Source organism: Artibeus jamaicensis, unplaced genomic scaffold (assembly GCF_021234435.1).
Source record: "Artibeus jamaicensis isolate MK-2021 breed Jamaican fruit bat unplaced genomic scaffold, CSHL_Jam_final contig_490, whole genome shotgun sequence".
Classification (NCBI taxonomy): Eukaryota; Metazoa; Chordata; class Mammalia; order Chiroptera; family Phyllostomidae; genus Artibeus; species Artibeus jamaicensis.
This window is the reverse complement of record NW_026521861.1, coordinates 22,263,802-22,281,803: the sequence shown is the minus strand read 5'-3', so window position 1 is coordinate 22,281,803 and position 18,002 is coordinate 22,263,802. Positions and strand designations below refer to the sequence as shown.

General features: G+C 63.5%; 1 protein-coding gene across 13 annotated transcripts in view; it reads right to left on the bottom strand.

Annotated features, from left to right (window-relative positions):
* Positions 1–670: 670 nt before the first annotated feature.
* The window catches only part of JAKMIP3 (Janus kinase and microtubule interacting protein 3), a 47,727-nt gene continuing 30,395 nt past the window's right edge, over positions 671–18,002 (bottom strand). For 5 of the 13 annotated variants that reach the window (XM_053668646.1, XM_053668645.1, XM_053668644.1 and 2 more), the window contains 13 exons: positions 16,913–16,996; positions 16,658–16,720; positions 15,687–15,785; positions 14,664–14,762; positions 14,511–14,570; positions 12,264–12,329; positions 11,390–11,458; positions 11,214–11,291; positions 8,613–8,816; positions 7,360–7,425; positions 5,611–5,652; positions 4,224–5,109; positions 671–2,813 (listed from right to left, as the gene is read on the bottom strand). In XM_053668646.1, the coding sequence (XP_053524621.1) occupies positions 4,954–5,109; positions 5,611–5,652; positions 7,360–7,425; positions 8,613–8,816; positions 11,214–11,291; positions 11,390–11,458; positions 12,264–12,329; positions 14,511–14,570; positions 14,664–14,762; positions 15,687–15,785; positions 16,658–16,720; positions 16,913–16,996 (1,086 nt within the window). In that variant the 3' untranslated portion in view covers positions 671–2,813; positions 4,224–4,953. Of the gene's footprint in view, positions 2,814–4,223; positions 5,110–5,610; positions 5,684–7,359; positions 7,426–8,612; positions 8,817–11,213; positions 11,292–11,389; positions 11,459–12,263; positions 12,330–14,510; positions 14,571–14,663; positions 14,763–15,686; positions 15,786–16,657; positions 16,721–16,912; positions 16,997–18,002 lie in introns of those variants that run through there. The other 8 variants (XM_053668650.1, XM_053668655.1, XM_053668656.1 and 5 more) reach the window with 4 other exon arrangements.

The window sequence follows — 18,002 nt, the reverse complement described above, 5'->3', positions numbered from 1 at the left end:
CGTGTGTGCCCTGAGAACGGTTCCTGGCCGCTGTCTGAGCCAAGTTCAAGGTTTGGGAGACAGCAGGCAGGCAGGGCACTCCTTGCTCGCCCAGGGCCGCAGGTCAGTCCTGTCAGTCCAGGGGGTCCTTCGGATTGTTTTTTAGGGGAAGATGCCCCAGCCCTCGAGTTCTGTGAGCACAGGCAGCGGCTCAAAGTGGAGTGCAGACTGCAAGTCACCGCAGGGCCCTGGAACCCCTGACCGAACCCCCGAGGGGCGTGGGCACCTCTCAGGGCTAAACTGGCGCTGCCCTTCCCCTCCCTGAAGCCACCAACAAAGCCTTTCACCCACCTGTACTCGAGGGTGGCCATGCCAGGCTGCTCCCAGGTGTTCGCGCTCCCCCGTGGAATTCTCCCGCTGCCCTGGGTCACCTGAGTGCCCTCTCCTGGCCCTCCTCTGACCACTGGCAGCAGCAGGCGGCCTGCCCAGTGCCCCCTGGGTGACTGGCTGTCCCCCAGTTGGGCAGCAGGCCCACGCTCCCTTCCTGGTGTGGGACGAGGCAGGGCTGTCCACCGTGGACCGGGACACGGAAGTGGCCAGCACAGCCCAGCTTCAATGCCTTGTGAGAAGAGCATTGCTGTTCTAAGATTAATAACAATTTTTATTAAAACTGTACAGTAACTTACAAATGAGTAAAAATTCTCTGGTGTGTGTATATATATGTATCATAGGAACTGCGGTACAAAAATACATGTAAAATGCTGTGGCCGACCGTCGCACAGACCTGCCCAAGGGCCGGGGAGCGCTGTTCAGCGCGGAGCGGACCACATGTTCAGCCCGTCACTGCGTTTTCCAGGGGACGCTGATGCCGGCGGCACGAAGCCGCGAGACGAAGTCCTACTTCGTTTTTTGCGTTAATTTACAATAAAGCTTTTAAAAATATACAGTAAACAAATACGGGATTTGATACACGTTTTACAACTCGATTCCCTGAGCCTAGAGAGAAGTTTGTCACTGTGTCGGGACACAGAGGCCACTCTCAGGTTCCGGTGACAGGGTGCTGGCAAACGCAGGCTGACGGGACAGTGCCCCAAGCCCAGTCCCACGCACCCTGCGTCCCGACGCCGGGTGGTGTGCGCCTGCGCCGGCCGTGTAAGGCACGCGGGGTGGCAGAGGGCTCGGGGTTCCACGTGGGCAGAGCACTTTACGGAAGTGCCAGTCTCTCAGCAGCGGGCACCCCGGACCGTGGACACGGGGTGCACACCCATCTGTGTCAGCAAGGGACACGGGTCTCTGTTCGGGGGGCACACACACGGTGAGACACAGGACAGCTGCAGACGTGCCAGCGGCCTGGTTACGCAGATGACGTTTGGGACAGCCTCTCAGGGCCCCCCCTCCTGGTCCACTGCGGCGCGAAGCTTTTCCACGCAGACTCTCTGCTGGAAGAGCCCACTGGCCTTGAGTCAAAGATGCTCGTGTTTAAAACACCCTAATTCTCCAGGTGCTCCCTCGACAGGCAGGTGCCAGTGACAGATGCTCACGTTTTGCATTTTTGTCCAGAGCTCGGTCCTGAAATGCTGGATTTGGGGATCAGATGGACCAGGTGCCTCTGACATGTGACCAAGAACCACGATGTCTAAAGGGGACAAGGGACACCACACCTCGGCGTGTGTGTCCAGGGGGGCAGCAGGGGCGCAGACGGTCGGTCGGTGCTCGGAAAGTCACCAGAACAGCCACTGCGCTGTTTTCTGGTTCCCACACTCACACCGCCCCCCCCAACTTCCTAACACCTTCACGAGCGTCGGGTGGTACTTCCGCGCCTCCTGCTCCCTGCAGTGCGCCCTTTCCAAGTGACAAGCTATGACTAAGGAGTGTCTGGGCTGGGTGGGTTGGCGTGCAAAGCCGTGAGGACACAAGGACACAGGGACGTGGCTTTGGGTTTCGAGTCCGTGCCTTTAGGCCCTGCACGGCCACCCACGTGGCTGCCACTCCTGCACAGGTGTGCACAATCCGCCCACCTGGGCCCCACGACCCTCACACTCGGACCGGCTCATCCGTACCTCGGTGGGGCCTCTCACCCACGCAGGACCGCTGCCGCCATCCTGCCTGAGCACAGCGAGTGCGCCAGGACGGCGCGGTCGGCAGGATGAGACACCACCCCACGGGGGATTTGTGACGTGAGAAGCCAACCCCCATGCCGGGCTCAGCCGGGAATGCCGTGCCCGCCCAGGTCTTGTCCCAGTGGGTGAGTCAGCGCAGCCTCCCGACAGCACAGCAGCTCCGGCACCGAGTGTGGCACCGACCCGTGGGTCCCTGCGATGCCCGGGGAGGGGGCCATGCCTGTCTAATCCTACAAACGTCCCCGACCTCAGCCAAGGGACTCCATCCGGCTGCCACCACCGGCGCACCCGAGTGGAACCTCTGTTCCGACACAGATGCAGACCGACCTGCCCGCTTCCAGACAGCACCGGCAGCCCTCAGGGACGCGGTGCCGGAGTTCCGTCCCCACACGGCAGCATGGCCAGCTGCCCCTTGTGCTGGCTTCTAGAAACGTCCTAAAGAGCTCCTTCCCACACACAGTCTTCTCACTGACACGTGTGTGCACGTGCACCATGTGCGCACATATACACAGCCCGCCACCCCTCCCCCCCGCAATTTCTTCAGCTCCGAGAGCAACAACCTCAGACCGTCCCAGCCGCTGTGAGGCCCACGAAGGTGCCGATGTCACAGTCGCAACGCATCCGAGCGTCGGGAGCCGCCCTGGGCTGTGGCCCCAAGCCCTTGGCCGGGAGGGAAATCACACTAAGACTGGCTTCGCCCACGTGCAGTCTCCTCTGGAAAAGAGTGAAAACAAAAGCTTTATTTTGGCACGAACCTCCCGGGCCCTGGTGGGGCCCCATGCACGGCCAGGAGGCTCTGGAGAAGCACCCTGGGGCCGCGTGCAAACCTCCGCCCCGGAGGTCCTGGGGTCCCAGAGAGGTGTCTGTGAGCCCCTCGAATGAAGCCACGCACAGAAGTGGCCTCGGTCTTCCTCCAACACCCGGGGCAGCTGCCCACGCCTCTGCCCCACATTCGCTTCTCTTCATTACACAGGAAATGGCGGTGGCAGCCAGGGACAGCCAGGAGGGGCCTTGTAACCAGGAGGGTGGGCCTAGAGCTCACCAGGAGTGACAGCAGGGTGGAGGTCAAAGGCGCAACCCCTGGGGTCACAGACACCGGACACCCCACAGGTTTCTCATCCAGAAGAGGCGGGGAGCACGTTGTGGGCTGCTGTGGTTTTGGCACCTTTGCCTACTTTCTAAGTAAGCAGCCGTCCCCCCAGGGGAGCCCCGCGGACAGATGACTGCCCGGGGCCGTCCTGGTGAGGACGGCCACCAGCCACCAAACCTCCCTCTTCGCTGATGACAGCGGGGCTGCGGCGGCGTTTTTACACTGAGCTGCACTGTGAGTGGGTGGTCAAGCGCAGGAACACGCTGAAAGCCAAAGCCACAGACTGGGCTCATTCCACAGCACCAGGGCAGACAGAGGAGGGGTGGCCGGCAGCCAGGAGGGTCACTGTGGCCCCCCGCCCGGCAGGCACACGGACGGCAGGGCCTCACTGAGCCGTGGACCCAGCACGCCCATCGGCCCCACGCAAATGGGTCAGGAAGCGACGCTCTTGTTTTCTGTCGAAACAGAGCCTGGGACAGGCCCTGCCGCCTGCGTTCCTGGTGGCCCCCTACCCAGTGTGCGCGGGACACACGGCTGCCCCATCTGATTGGGCACGAGCCGTCCTCCCAGGGGGGAGGGCCCGGCGACCTCACTGGGTGTTCCACAATTGCACGTGACACAGGGTGCGCCGGCTGGGGTCCAGGTGGCTGAGACCTTTGTCCTCTGCCCCCAAATGCCACCCCTACTTCCCGTGTCCCAGACCCCCCGGATATCCCACCGTTACACTTATCACTGGCTCCTAGGACGACAGACGGAGGCTGAAACACCTTCCCATGTAGCTGTGTCTCTGGGACACCGCAGCTGAGCGTTTTCAAACCCAACAGAAACAAGTGGGAGTGACAGGGTCTGCGGGGGCGAGCTGCCCGCCCGGCCCCACACACTGGGACAGGAGCACTGCCCCCGAAAAGGACCCACGTTCCAGCGGGGCTGCCCTGGGCTGAGCCCAGTCAGATGGGGCGGAACCCAGCCCTGGGCAGGAGAGGGTGAGGGCCCCAACCCCCCGGGTGCCCCATGGCCGTGTGGCGGGGCCTCACCTGCTCACCACCTCCTGTCCGGCTCTCCTCACCCTCCCAGGTGCACGGCCGCCCTTGAGTGTGAAGGGCAGAGTCCAGACTGGGCAGCTGCGGCCACACTCGGCTCCCCACAGCCCGCAGGCCTCGAGCGGGGGCGACAGACCCTTGGCGGGGTCTGGGCTGCACGGCTGGGGTGCCTCCTGGGTGTCGGAGGTCAGGCTGCTTTGCAGGTGGCCGTCCCCGTCTCATCCTGCCTCTTGTCCTCGTCATCGTGCTCTGTTCTGCCCGGCTCCTGGCCACGGTGAAGGCATAGGGCGGCAACCGCGCTCCCATCTGCGCCCATGGTGACAGCGTCACAGACAAGGGGTCACTCTGGCGTGTCCATCAGTAGGTGTTTGGGACCCCAGCGAGTGAGTCACAGCGTCACCTCACCACCTGCGGTGGCCCAGGGAGACCCTACTCATGATGTCTGAGGATCCCTTCTGATTTCCCTGAAGCAGGTCACCATGACGGCCATGGCCTCCATCCTGTCATTTTATGGGGCACCGACATTTTTCTGAGGATCTTCTTCCAAGACTGGGTGTGCGACAGCCACGTGGGGAACCAGGCAGGGTGGACGTGCAGGCTCGGGGGCGGGATTGGGGGGCTGCGCCCCAAGGAGCCTGGCGTCCAACAGCCAAGACCAGGCCTCTTCCAGAGGAGCCCAGTCGGGAAAGGAGCCCTCCGGCCCATCGAGGTGACAGCCAGCCGCTCAAGCCCAACCCCTGCCTCTCCCCCGACAGGAGGGGTCCGCAGAGGCCGGACCCTCCTGTATCTTCAGGGATGACACGGGCTGTCTCGTCTGGCCACCTGGGCTGCCGCTGCTCTCTGGTCCGGCTGGAGGCACAGGGTCCGGCTCCGCTGGGGGCTGGGAGGACAGAAACAAGGACCATGATGGAGGCGGCTTGACCCTGGGGAAGGGGCTGCAGGGGGAGGCCCTGGGGGGAGGGCGGCCGCTGCTCCAGGGGAAGGGCCCTCTTGGGCACCCTGTGAGGGGTGGGGGCCTCGCACAGGGACCCACTGTGTTGTTTCGGGAGGAGGTGGGGCCTGGGTCTAAGAGCCGGCTGGTCCGGGAAGCTGGCCCCTCCGGCCGCACCTCCCTCACTCGCCCAGCTTGTGCCCGACACCACGGGGAGAGGACACAGACCAGGAGACTGGCCTCCGCCGGCATCTTGGGCATTTGGGGCGCACAGCCCCCCACTGCGGTGGCACCGGGTCCTGCCCGCCTCCCTCGGCGAGGAAGGCAAGCGCCCATGTGCCCCCGTGACAGCAGCCCTGCTGAACCCCACGGGCTGAGCACCCTGGGGACGTGCCAGGCGGCTGCAGAGCAGGGCGCTCGCCCCAGAACGGCAGCCGCCGACATACTCACCACGTCAGGGCACCCGGGCGAGCTAAGACCAGAGAATGAAAGCTAAGGAGAAAAATAAGAACAAAAATAGAAACTGAAAAGGAAGGGGAGGGGGGATGGAGGGAAAGAAAGAGAAAAGAGAGTTTGTAGTACTTCTGGCAACAAAAGAACGGGACGGGGGTCGCCGGGGCTCGGGGGCCATGCTGGGGGCTGGCGTCCGGCGGTTTAAGGGCTGCACCTCCAGGGCTGTGGGGACCCCGCGCCTGAGTGACGGTGCTGCTGCCACACAGAGACATGCCGAGGGGCCTCGCACTGGCTGGGGGCAGAGCTGGGGGGACAGGAGGCCAGCCGGTGTGTCCCAGCGTTTGCAAGCCTTGGCCGGCCACCTCGCCTCTCAGGGGGCTCAGTTTCGTCCTCTGGGCGGTGGACCGGCCACGTGGACAGCCACCAGAGCTGACAGTGACAGTGGTCATGGGCCAGTAACACCGAGGGGCCCTGTGGAAGCCGGGCACCCCGCACTCCTGACAGCCCCGCCACAAGTGACAAAGTGCCAGCGATGTCCTGAGTATGCTTCACACTGGGAACGGCGCGTGGGGCTGGGGGAGGGCCCAGGGCAACTCAGACCCAAGAGGGTCTGGCCTTGAACCAACTGCTTGGAAACCCAGAGCTACTTCAGCTGGATTAACAGAACGAACGAAGATTCCAGTATTTAATCCCGACAGGCGCTCTTTAAGAAGCAGAGGGCGCAGATGTCCCTTGGGGGAGCGGAGACTGCACCCCCAGCGAGGCTGGAGCCCCGAGCACAGAGTCCCCCTTGGTGTCCGGTGAACACTCCAAGGGTAAACCCCTGTTTGCCTGATGCCAGTTTGGAAGCTGCACCCTGAGTGGCTCTAGGGGCTGGTCTTGGGCACAGTGGGTCTCGTTACCGTGACCACTGCTTGGTGGAAGCAGGTGTGGTTGGCAGGAGAGGTGGGCGGGGGGGACAGGACCCTCGGTCTGGCCCTCTGTCAGGACGCATGCCACCCACAGCGAGGGAGCCCCGTCCACCCCCAGCCTCCTGCTGTCCACAGGGGGCACACAGGGTGGTGGTCCGACTGGCTTCTTCCCTCAGCACTCAGTGGGGGGCTGGTCACGGCAGGAGATCCCCCAGGCAGGGCTGACCACAAGATCCCATCGCTTCTGGTCATTAGAGATCACTGACCTGTCCCTAAATTCTGGGGGGGTAAAAGTGCCCTAAGCTAAGCAAACCCCTCAGAAAGAGTCAGGGTTCTCTGGGCTGCTCTGTGCGGCCGGTCCAGGGGACACCAAGTCGCACTATCACCCTGTGTGGCCCAACTGCCCGCGACCCATGCCTCCCGGGCCGGGGTCCAGAAGAAGGGCCTGCCCCAAGCCCCCAGCGGCATGGCCACCAGCAGCGTTTCCTGACCCTGCAGGCAACCGGGCGGAGGACCAGGACCAAGAGTCCCGTACGGGGAGGACGGCCCGTCCTTGGGGACTCAGGAAAACCAAATGCTCCCGCACGTTGTCAGGGAGCTGGGGCGACCGGTCCCGCCCCCCCGCTACGACTGCAGAAACTGAGGCCTCTAGAGACGTGGACCCCAAACCCAGGCTCCTGGCCCAGAGCTGCCAGGGCCCTGGGGCCCGTGTGTGTCCTCGTGAGCCGGACCTCAGACCCAGCCAGCACTCGATGACACGCCCATGACCCACTGGTCCTTCTCGGTTTGTGATGCTCCAGTAGCAAAGCAGCCCCGACAGCCGTGCTCACTGTACCTTTTCCTCCAGTTCCTTTATTTGTCTCTTCTGGGCTTCTATTCTTTCTTCTAACTCTTTAATTCTCTGCAACATTAAAAGGAAGAAAGTCTCCAATGATCAGAGTGTTGGGGAAAAGCCTCTCAGGACGTCACTCGGGGCTTGTGCACGCACGGCCACGGAGCAGCCTCCTGGTCGTGGGCCCTAGCGGGCTGCTGACCAGGGCCTGTCTGCAAATCTGGTCTGCGCCGCGAGGCCTGGAGCCTCAGCCGGTCACCTGTGCAGCGTCTGGGATGGGGCGGGTCTGCTGGCCCTGACCACCCAGGACACAGCTGTCCCCTTGAGGCTGTGCTCAACCTTCCTTCAGGCCCCCCTCCCACCTCCTGCAGCTCTAGACCAACAACCGTGATGCCAGACACCCAGGAAACGGGAGGGGTCAAGCGTCACGGACTGAAGCCCCCTGGTGGGCGATGCCCACTCCATGCCAATCTGCGGTGCCCACAGTGCCTGGGGGGCCCATCCTGGGCCCCGGGGTGGCAACGCTCTGACGGCAGCCTGCCTGGCAGGTGCGGGGCTGCAGATGACAGTGTTCACACTGACCACCCCGGACCCCGGGCTGAGGGTCCTGGCAGCTGGGAGCCCTCTGCTCGGACATCAGTCCCCAAGAGCCTGAGCAGGTTCCACATCCATGGTCCTCCCAGGTCACACAGGGATGCACAGAAGAGGGGAGGCGTGTCTTCCAAGCCACGCCCTCTAGAATGCCAGCGTCCCTCACGCCCCGCCCCATTAGAAAGGGACCAGCTGGAAGAGACCAGAGGCTGCTCCCCAACCCATGAGCTGCTGCTTGCCAGATGGCACTCTCACCACACCCTTACCCGGTGGTCAGGGGTCCCAGGGGAAGGGACGTGCACCGAGAGCCCAGGATATTGTGGCCCAGGAGGCTGGTCTGGAGGAGCAGACAGCCAGGCAAAAGGGTCCGCCCAAGGGTGTGGCCATGGAAGGGTGTGGTTATTGGGGTGTGGCTACTAGATAGCATGTTCCTGGCATCACCCCCTTGGCCCCCCTCACACCTGCACCTGCTGTGCCAGCTGCAGCAGCTCCATGTGCTCCCCTCCCCCCTCACACCTGCTGTGCCAGCTGCAGCAGCTCCATGTGCTCCCCTGCCCCCCTCACACCTGCTGTGCCAGCTGCAGCAGCTCCATGTGCTCCCCTCCCCCCTCACACCTGCTGTGCCAGCTGCAGCAGCTCCATGTGCTCCCCTGCCCCCCTCACACCTGCTGTGCCAGCTGCAGCAGCTCCATGCGCTCCCGCAGGATCTGGGCGTCCCGTTCCCGCAGCTCGCTCATGACCTGGCGCTTCCACTGCTCCACGGCCACCCTGAGCTTCTCCTGCTCCTCCTCCGACAGCAGCTCAGCCACCTTGGCCCCTGCCTCCTGCTGCAGCGCGTCGAACAGCATGGCCTCCAGCTCCAGGATATGCTGGGCGGGAGGGCAGAGGTCAACCTTCGAGCTGGGGGCTGGGCACCCCGTCCCTCGGGGTCACGTCTCCGGGCCCCCGTAGGGAGAGCACTCCTTCCTCCCACACTGGCTGCTGTGACAGGCGAGCACGGACACCGGGTCCTCCACACGACTTGCACTGTTGGGAAAGCCCAGTCGGCAGACACGGGAGCCCAGAGGGGCGCAGCCCGCGGGGTCCTCAGGGAGAGAGCAGCAGAGGGAAGGCCTCTTCCTTGGCTCACACGCTGTCAGACACGGCTCTGGGAGCCCCAGGGAAGGAGGCGGACGGCGCTCCCAGGGCGTGGATCGGTAAGGATGGAGCGGCACATGCTCAACTCCCCAGCCCAGGCCAGGCCCGTCATCCTCCCTGCCACTTGTGGTGGGGCAGACTGTGTCCCCACAAAGATTCACTCAAGTCCCTCCCACACTGAGTGGGGGGGGCGCTGAGTGTCGCCCTGGCACTGGGGAGCAGACACGGGGCACACCCACCCCTGAGGGGTCACTGCATCCTTGGGGAGGCAGGACTGGGTGTTGGGGTTGCCCAGGTCAGACAGTTTGCCCCTCTGGCCACGGCGCCACCCAGCCCAGCGCCCGGAGCCCTGGGCCAGCTCTGCGCAGGGGCCTCTGCGGGCAGACGGCCTCCCCAGGGACCCAGGAGAAGGGTGGCTGTTAGGGGCCACCACAGTCACCACGGGCCTCGGGGGAGGGCCTGGAGCCCCCCCAATTGCCCTCAGTAAAAGACCAGGAGGAACAGAGAGGCTGGCCCGCCTGAGTGGCAGCCGGGCCCCTGGGCCCCAGGTCAGGGCTGATGCGAGAGGCCAAGGGTAAGGAAGGGCTGCGCTGTGAGCCGAGTGGCCCACGGAGAGGATATGGAGACCAGGAAAGACCAGAGTGGGGTGCGCCTCACCCCTCGGCTGCCTCCCCAAATCCTGTCGTGACTGAGAACGCGCTGTGGGCCAGCGCAAACCGGCCCCAACGTACCTCACCCCCGAATACTTGTCCTGTTACCAATGCCCAAGGGTTCAGCCATTTGATCTGGGGGACTTGAAAAAATTTTCCTCTGGAAAATCATCATGCACGCAATCTTTGAAAAAACCAAATTCTCAAACTACAGAAACCCATCTTCCCATAAAAAATGTAACACCTTCAGCCCTGGCTGGTGTGGCTCAGTGGACTGGGCATCAGCCTGGGAACCAAAGAGTCGTCAGTTTGATTCCCAGTCAGGGCACATGCCTGGGTTGCAGGCCAGGTCCCCAGTAGGGGATGCATGAGAGGCAACCACACACTAATGTTTCTCTCCCTCTCTTCTCCCCTCCCCTCCCCTCTTTAAAAATAAAATCTTTAAAAAATGTAACACCTTCAAAAATGAATGTTTACATTTCTTTAGGCAAAATAATTACAAAAAGTCCTTTAGGCTGAGCAGAAGTTCTAAGAAATGGGTAAAAAATAAGCACCCCACTTTGGCCCTCACTCATGGCATTGCTCCTGACAGCCACAGAATGCACTGTCCCCAGCTGCCACCGCAGCTTGCACGGCCCGTGGACGGTCCCTTCTCAGGACACGCTGCACGGAGGAGATGCCCGTGCGGACACAGACGCAGCTGAGTGCGGGGCTCAGGGTCCGCACCACGGGAACCTGGGGGGGGGGCCTGGCCATCACCTCCCTGCACGCACAAGCACGGGCCACCTGTGGGACGTCTCTCCTCCTCTCCTGTCAGCCAGGCAGGGGGACCGGCACCGCTATGCACCAGGAGGGGCCGATAATCAGTCCCAGACCCCGTGCCTGCCTCTAGCCAGTTCTGGGCCACCTCGCCAGGGCCATGGGATGGCGCCTCCTGAACTAAACGCGACAGGCGCTGACTGCGTGGGGGGGCGACGGCACACGGCCTCAGACTGCATGCAGGGTGATAGCGGTGGACAGGGTGACCGCCTGCTGGAGAAGGGGTGGGCTTCACTCCTGCAGGAAGCCTGGGGGTCCCTGTGGGGGCGCTGCAGGGGCAGGTGCATGAGCTCGTCTGGAGGTGGGCGTGAGGTGACCCCAGTGAACAGTGCTACTGACACCTCACTGTTTCCACTCACTTTGCAAGTGAGTCCTGGCTCTGGGACTATCTCATTGACTCACGTCCAATGTCCCTGCGACTCTGCTCTGGGGTCTGAGTTCACCGGGCAAAGCGCTTAGTGATGGGCAGCCAGCGCAGCCGAGCAGTCGCTGGGCAAGGGGGTGCCAGAGGGACAGAGGCAGGCAGCGACCCCGGACCGGGCTCACGGGCCCAGGCCCTTCCAGGGCAGGGGTCGAGGCCTGGCCCCACTGGCGTGGGACCCGCTTTCCCCATTTCCACCCCCCTCTCCTGCAGGGGTGCCCCAGCCACACGTCCCTCACCTTGTGGGCCTGGTCCAGCGCCTGCTTGCGGAAGTCCAGCTCCTCGTCCAGGTAGCCCTTCTGCTTACTGAACAGCTCCTGTGACAAGAGAGAACCCTTGTCCAGGACCCGTGTCGTGGCCTTGGGCCGGCCCGCTGCTGCCACGGGGCAGGCTGCACGCCAGGACGCCCACCGACCTTCTCGCTCTCCAGGTCGGTCATCTTCCGCTGCAGGGCTGCCTCGGTCTCTTCAATCTGCTGGAGCCACTGGACACAAACAGAACAGGTGACTGTGACCCCCGGGGGCCATCGCACCTCCCGCTCCATGGAGACAGTCTAGGGAAGGAAGGAGGCCCCTGTGTCCCCCCCACTCCTCCTCCCGGAGGGAAGAGCCCCTCTCTTGCAGGGAGATGGGCTGGGCTGGCACCGTGGTCTCCACGATGACCCTGTGACAAAGACGCAGGCCACGTCCAGGCTCCAGCCCACAGCCGGCCTGGTCTCCAGTGAGCGTGCCCTCAGCCCTCCCCCCCGGGACAGGAAGGATGTCAGTGGAGGGCAGCGGGAGCACGTGTCCCTGAGAGCTTGGCCGGGAGATGCAGGAGGGGCGCCGCTCCTCCTGTCCTGGCCCCTGCACCTCCTACTTGCTGGACGCCCCTCCTTGCTGGAGGCCCACAGGTGGGTGCGCTCACAGCCAGTATGAGGTGCGCTGGGCAGGCGGGGACTGCGTGTGGGACGGGGGCAGGGAAGCTGGGGCGTGGGGCGCCCAGGCAGGCTGGGCGGCCCCAGAGGAGGGTCTCGGCAGGTCAGACGGGATGCTGACAGTTTCAGAGGCCCGCCGCACCCCCTGGCTTTTGGGGGGAAATCGGGGCAGAGCTGGCTCACTGTCACCTGCAAACATGCAGGGTGGGTGCTTTTCCACCTCGGCCTGTGTCAGACCCCCAAGGCCAACGGGGTCAGAGACACCCCGCACCCCACCTCCCTCCTCCCAGGGAGAGAGTGTTCTCAGAGCTGAACCCCGAGAGGGAGACCTACTGAGAGCACAGCCCCTTCCGGGAGCATCCACTCCTGTTACCTTTTCAGCCAAGGTCAAGACTGTCCTGGCTTGTATGACGACCACTTGCTCTTCATTGGTCAGATTCTGCGTCCAAAAGCAGAATACACATGGAGTCAGGGGCGGGGCCCTCCGGGGCAGCTGGGATGAATGAGGGGTGCATGGTGGGACTGAAGGGGGGGGTGCACAGTGAGACAGAACGGTGGGTGTTTGGTGGGGCTGACCGAACGAATGCAGGGTGGGGGCCGGGGCTACAATTAAGAACGCTTTTGCTAACACAGCCTCCTGGGCGTCTTTGGTGCCCTCCTCTCCTGACCCTATGCACTCTGGTGCATTCTCCTGTTTGTCCCCTTTCGTCCCCTCACTGTGGCACCCATGGTGGTCCAAGCAAGCACCCCCGAGGCAAGATGGGACTGGTGGGCCTCGCACCAGGCGGGCAGGCGGCAGCAACACACCTCTGCCCTGTGCTCCACGCCTGCTCTTCTTGGCGCACAGACCGCGAGTTATGAAAACGCCACACACAGATGGGGAGCGAAGACCAAACGCGCTTGCGCGGAAATGGTCCCCGCCCCTGGGGTTCCTGCCTCTTTTCTGCTTGGTTTAGTCGAATCTTGTTCCAAGGAGCCCACCTGGGTGGTCCCTCCGGGCGGGTGGGCTGGCTCTGGGGCCAGTGAGCATCTCGGGGGGCATGAGTACGTGCCGTAGAGGGCCACTCAGGCCACCTCTGTCCGTGTCGGGGCGGGAGCTGGGCATCCACAGCCCCGCTGCGGGGAGAGTGCCCTGAGGGTGGGGTCTCTTGCCACCCGATACCCATGCAGTCAGCACAGGGTGGGGGCTGGTGACCAACTGCTGCAGGCACAGAGGCAAGCTCTGTCCACGGGGGGATGTGATGCTGTACCCCCAACTTGGGCATGGTGCTGAGAGCAGGCCAGGAGCCCCGTACTCCTCCGCTCTCAGGGGAGCCAGCCGGCCGGGCCGTGTCAGTGCCTGTGTTTGGGTGTGTGTGTAGTTCCATGCATTTGTTTCTGTTTTCCTCCACCTGCCGTGGGAAGCGCACCCATCTGACTGTGGGCCTCACTCGGCCTCGAGCACAGCGGCGGGGACGGGGAGCCCCAGGCACCTTTGGACAGCTGTCGACCTTGTGTTTGTCAGTGACCTTGGGAGAAGCCCTGGGCTGTGCAGTGGGGCTGCCATGCACCCAGTAGGCAGGGGACTCAACAAGCGCAGGGTGACGCATGGAGGTTGGGTGGGAGGTGGATGAACAGATGGATGGAGAATAAAGGACGCACGGATGGAGGAGGATGGAGGCGGCTAAGCAGGGATGGATGGAGGAGGATAGAGGATAATGGAGGACGGACGGGTAGATGGATGGACGATGGATGGATGATAGGTGGATGGGTAGATGGATGGGTAGATGGATGGGTGGATGATGGATGCGTAGGTGGATAGAAGACAGACTGACACACAGAGGATGGACAGATGGATGATGGATGGGTGGATGATGGGTGGATGATGGATGGATGGATGGATGGATGGATGGATGGATGGGTGGATGGGTGGATGGGTGGATGATGGGTGGATGATGGATGCATAGGTGGATGGAAGACAGACTGACACACAGAGGATGGACGGATGGATGATGGATGGATGGACGGATGGATGGATGGATGGGTGGATGATGGCTGGGTAGACGGATGGAAGGTAGCTTGATGGACAGAGGACGGTGTGAAGGGCTGTAGTCCCTTTGTCCCCCTAGTAATTAGGATTCCTTCTGGGAGTTTGCTGATGAAAGTGGAACTCTGCCCTCAGTGAGACTTGAGGATTATTCTGGGCTCTGCCCGCCTCTCGAACAGGCAGTGAGACCCCCAGTCTGGAGTGTCTAAGCCCCCCCACAGAGCTGCAGCCCTCTCCCAGTGAGGGTCCGGAAGAGTTAAAGATTTCAGGAATGAAGAACGTGAGGACGGAAGTTCCCCTGCTGGGGTCCTGGGTATGGGCCCCACCCTAGCCGAGCAGAGGCACCGAACCCCCAAAATTCTGGGTGCTGGTCACCACCCACACGGACACAGGAGCAATGTAAGAAAGGAAGAGAATTTCTCCCAAATGCCTGCCACGCATCTCCAGCAGCTCTGGCCACAGGGAGGGGGTGGCTGGCAGGGCAGCTGGTGGCAGGGCCACCGTGGGACTCACAGGGGCCCCGGAGCACGGAGGGGCTGGGGCCTCGGGGCGGTCGGCGTGAGGAGGCATGCACAAGTCAGGAGAGCGACATACACTTACGGCGTTGTCCCCCAAGATGTCCAGCTTCTTCATCAGCTCTGTGACCAGGATGTCCTGGAGGCAAAGACAGGAGGGACACACGGGAGGTGAGCGCCAGCCGGGGGGGGGGGGGGGGCACAGGTGGGGCACGGCTGGGGCCGGGGTTACCGTCACGCCTTCCGCCTCGCAGTACGCTTGCAGGGGGCTCTTGCCGTCTGCGAAGGGGGTGTGGTGGAAGTTGATGGCAGGCGAGTTCCTCTCCCGCTCCTAGACAGAGAGCAAGGCTGGGCCCGGGCCCTCCTGCCTCCCGCTCCATGGGGGCTGGGGACGGGCCAGGGAACACAGGGATGCCACGGAGGCCACCAAACGTGATCGACACGGCCTGTGTAAAGGAGGCCCCGCCATGGTGCTGGCTGAACCTTCACGGGACTTGTCTGAGAAGACGACCCCTGTGCGCTCCCACGGGCCTCAGGACACTCGCTCCCCCACCACAGACCCCGAGGTCCCCCGTGGGCCTACACCCCATGTTCCCCACAGGCCTGACAGGAGCAAGACCCCAGGACAGTGGCAGGTATGGCCACGTCGTCATGTAGGACACGGGGTGGGAGCCCTGGAGGCCGAGGGGATGGTCACACGCAGGGGCAGTGGCACAGCCTCCCTGCCACCGCAGGGAGGCGGGTGGGGAGACCCCGGGGGGCAACTCCATCTGGACTCAACCTGCTTCCTCGGTGGGCAGTGGGGACCCAGGCCCCCACCTCAGGGGTGCAGAGGTGCCAGAAAACAAGACAGTGGGGACAGGGGCTCAGAGAAACACAGTGAAGACAGACAGCAGTGACTACAAGGGCGGGGTCATCCTGCCAGTGGGGTCACGGCCTCCTGGTTGCCAGGTGTCCTGAAGGTGGCCAGGACCCAAAGGGAGGCCATGAGCCTTGCAGAGAAGAGTGGCTGGTGGCAGGTGAACAGCCACAAGGACAGCCTTTACCTCCTCCTCCCCCTGATGGCGGCCAAGGTCCCCACGGAGGGTGAGGGCTGGACCACTGCGTCCGGTTCCCGCACAGCACCTCAGATGCAGAGATGCACCCCCCCCCACGCCTCCTGGGGCCGTGCGCCAGCAAAGCCGAGTGAAGGCAGGCCCACTGGCTCCGAGGGTGGCCACGCCCGGCGCCTCTGCGCCCGCCAAGCCGCGCACACCTCCAGCTCCAGGATCCGGAACTCCAGCAGCTCGTTCTGGTCTTTCGCATCCTGGACCTCAAGTTTCAGCCGAGCCTCTTGCGCCTCCATCTGTTTAATCTGTAAAATAAAAGAGGGAGGGGACACCAGAGGTCACGTGAGGTCATCTCCCTGGTTCTCTCTGTGGGGACAGAGACCTGTGGGGTGCCTGGCCCAGGTGGCTCCACCCTACTGGGCCTGGCTGAGCCCTACCCCTTGGCTAATCTGGGGGGGCACTTTGAGGACAGGTGCACGGGGGCCAGGAGAGAGGGGTCCACCCAGGACAGAGGAAGGAAGGCGTGGCCATGACCCCCGCCCCGCCCTGGCCAGGGCTGCACTCCTGGACCCCAGGCTGGTCCAGGGTGGGAGAGGCACTGTTCATGGGGCCATGTGCTCTGGCTGCCAGGCCGCCCTCCAGAACCGGCCTCACTGATTCAGGGGCAGTTTGCACATCGGGTTTAACAAGCGGACCTGCCCCGCGGCCACGCCTTCCAAAGGTGCTCCCGACTCAGCCTCCAGTGCCCTCACAAGGACAGGAAAACGCAGTGGGCAATACCCGCTGGGGGCAGACGGCGGGTCCCACACCCCAGCTGAACCTGAGGGGCTGTCCCGAGTACAAGGGATGGGTCTGAAGGACTCAGCAGCGTCTGACTGACACGCGGCCCACGGCCTGCGGCCCCCTGAGCCGTGAGCCCCTCCCTGAGCCAGGCCCAAGCTCGGAGGTTTTCTAACCGTCACCAACCACAGCCGGGCCAGACACAGTTGGGAAGCTGCTGTACACTCTGGGCTCCACCCGGCCGGGTGCCTCCGCCCTGGGATGGACGGGCAACCACAGCCGTGGGCAGCACAGAAGGCCTCTGGGTAGGGCCGCAGTGACCCACACCCCTGCAGGAGCCCAGGGCGACGGTGCTTTCCCCGGGGAGCCGCCAGACTCTCAGACGAACCGGGCGCACCTTTTCGATAAGCTCTTGGTTCCTCCGATACAGGGCTTGCTTCTCTTCGATCCACTTCATGTCCTTGAGGATGGAGTGGAAATGGAGAGGTAAGTGCACTGTAGGGTTCAATCACCGTCTTGCAGAACAGAGGGCTCCACAGAAGGACCCGATGCCCAGCTTCTGAACAACCCCTGTTCCTGGGCCTCCTGGGTGGAGAGCGGGGGCAGCCCCACTCTGGTCGGACCCCAGGCAGGCCCCCCGGGACACGCCCACCTGCCCCTGCTCTGCCAGCGCCCTCTCCAGGTCCTCGATCCGCGCCTGCGCCCTCTGCACATCAGCTTGCAGCTGCTCACGGGTCTGTGGATGGGAGCGGAGAGACATCAAATTTTCCCTAAGAGCCAGGACGTGCCCACGATGACGGGGAATCTGAGGACAGCGTGTCTGTGGAGAATGGGCAGTCGGCGGCTTTGCAAGGATGCTCTGAGGCAAGGACGGACCCCAGGGCTGACCAGAAGCGAGCAACCCTGCTTGATGGTGGGAGGACCCCTGATTCGTCCCAAGGGGCTGTTGGGCACCCTCCTTTTGGGGTGAAACAGCCAACGGGACCTGGCCTGCTGGGTGCCCGCTGGGACTCTTTCCAGCCGCTGTGATGGGGATGGCCCGGCACAAACGGGCTCGAACAGCGGCCCCCCGACGGTGAGCTCCCTTCCGCCCTGGCACCCTCTGCCTGCCCTGGGCTCCCCACTTTGCTGGGCGTGTCCCTTGTTTGTAAAAGCAGCCCCCTAAGTGCCCCGTGGGCCTCCGGGGTCCTGGCCACCTCCAGTGAGTTAGCTCCCTTTGGGGTCTAAACCACGGGGTGCTTTGCCCTGATGGACGCGCCTGACCCCACTCCCACCCTGGGAATGGCTTCCCGGGCAAATGGATGAGAGCATCTGGGACCAGTGGGGCACAGGGCCTGGGGTCCCCCAACTCAGGGGGTGTCCGATCCGCCTCCCCCGGCACACGCCCGCCTCCTCTAACGACGGCAGGAAGGGAGGTGAAGCGTTTGGGGAGAACCCCGGGGGGGAGACCGGATTCTTGTTAGTCCTCGCCCCCATTTTCAGGTTGGGGGGGCAGTGTAAGCCGAGGTCCTGGTGCAGGACCAGCAGCAGAAGGGCCATCCCGGCCCACCCCCGCTGCCCAGCGCCCCTGATTGGTGTGGAAGGTGGCAGGGGTGGCCCGCCAACCAAGTCTGCCTGCGAGAGAACGGCCCTTCGGACACGTCACTTTCCAGGCAGAGACCTCGAGGCTGAACCATCTGCTTGTTTTCGTGCGGCCCCGACACAGGTGTCTGCGGGGCCCAACAGGACAGACAGACAGACTC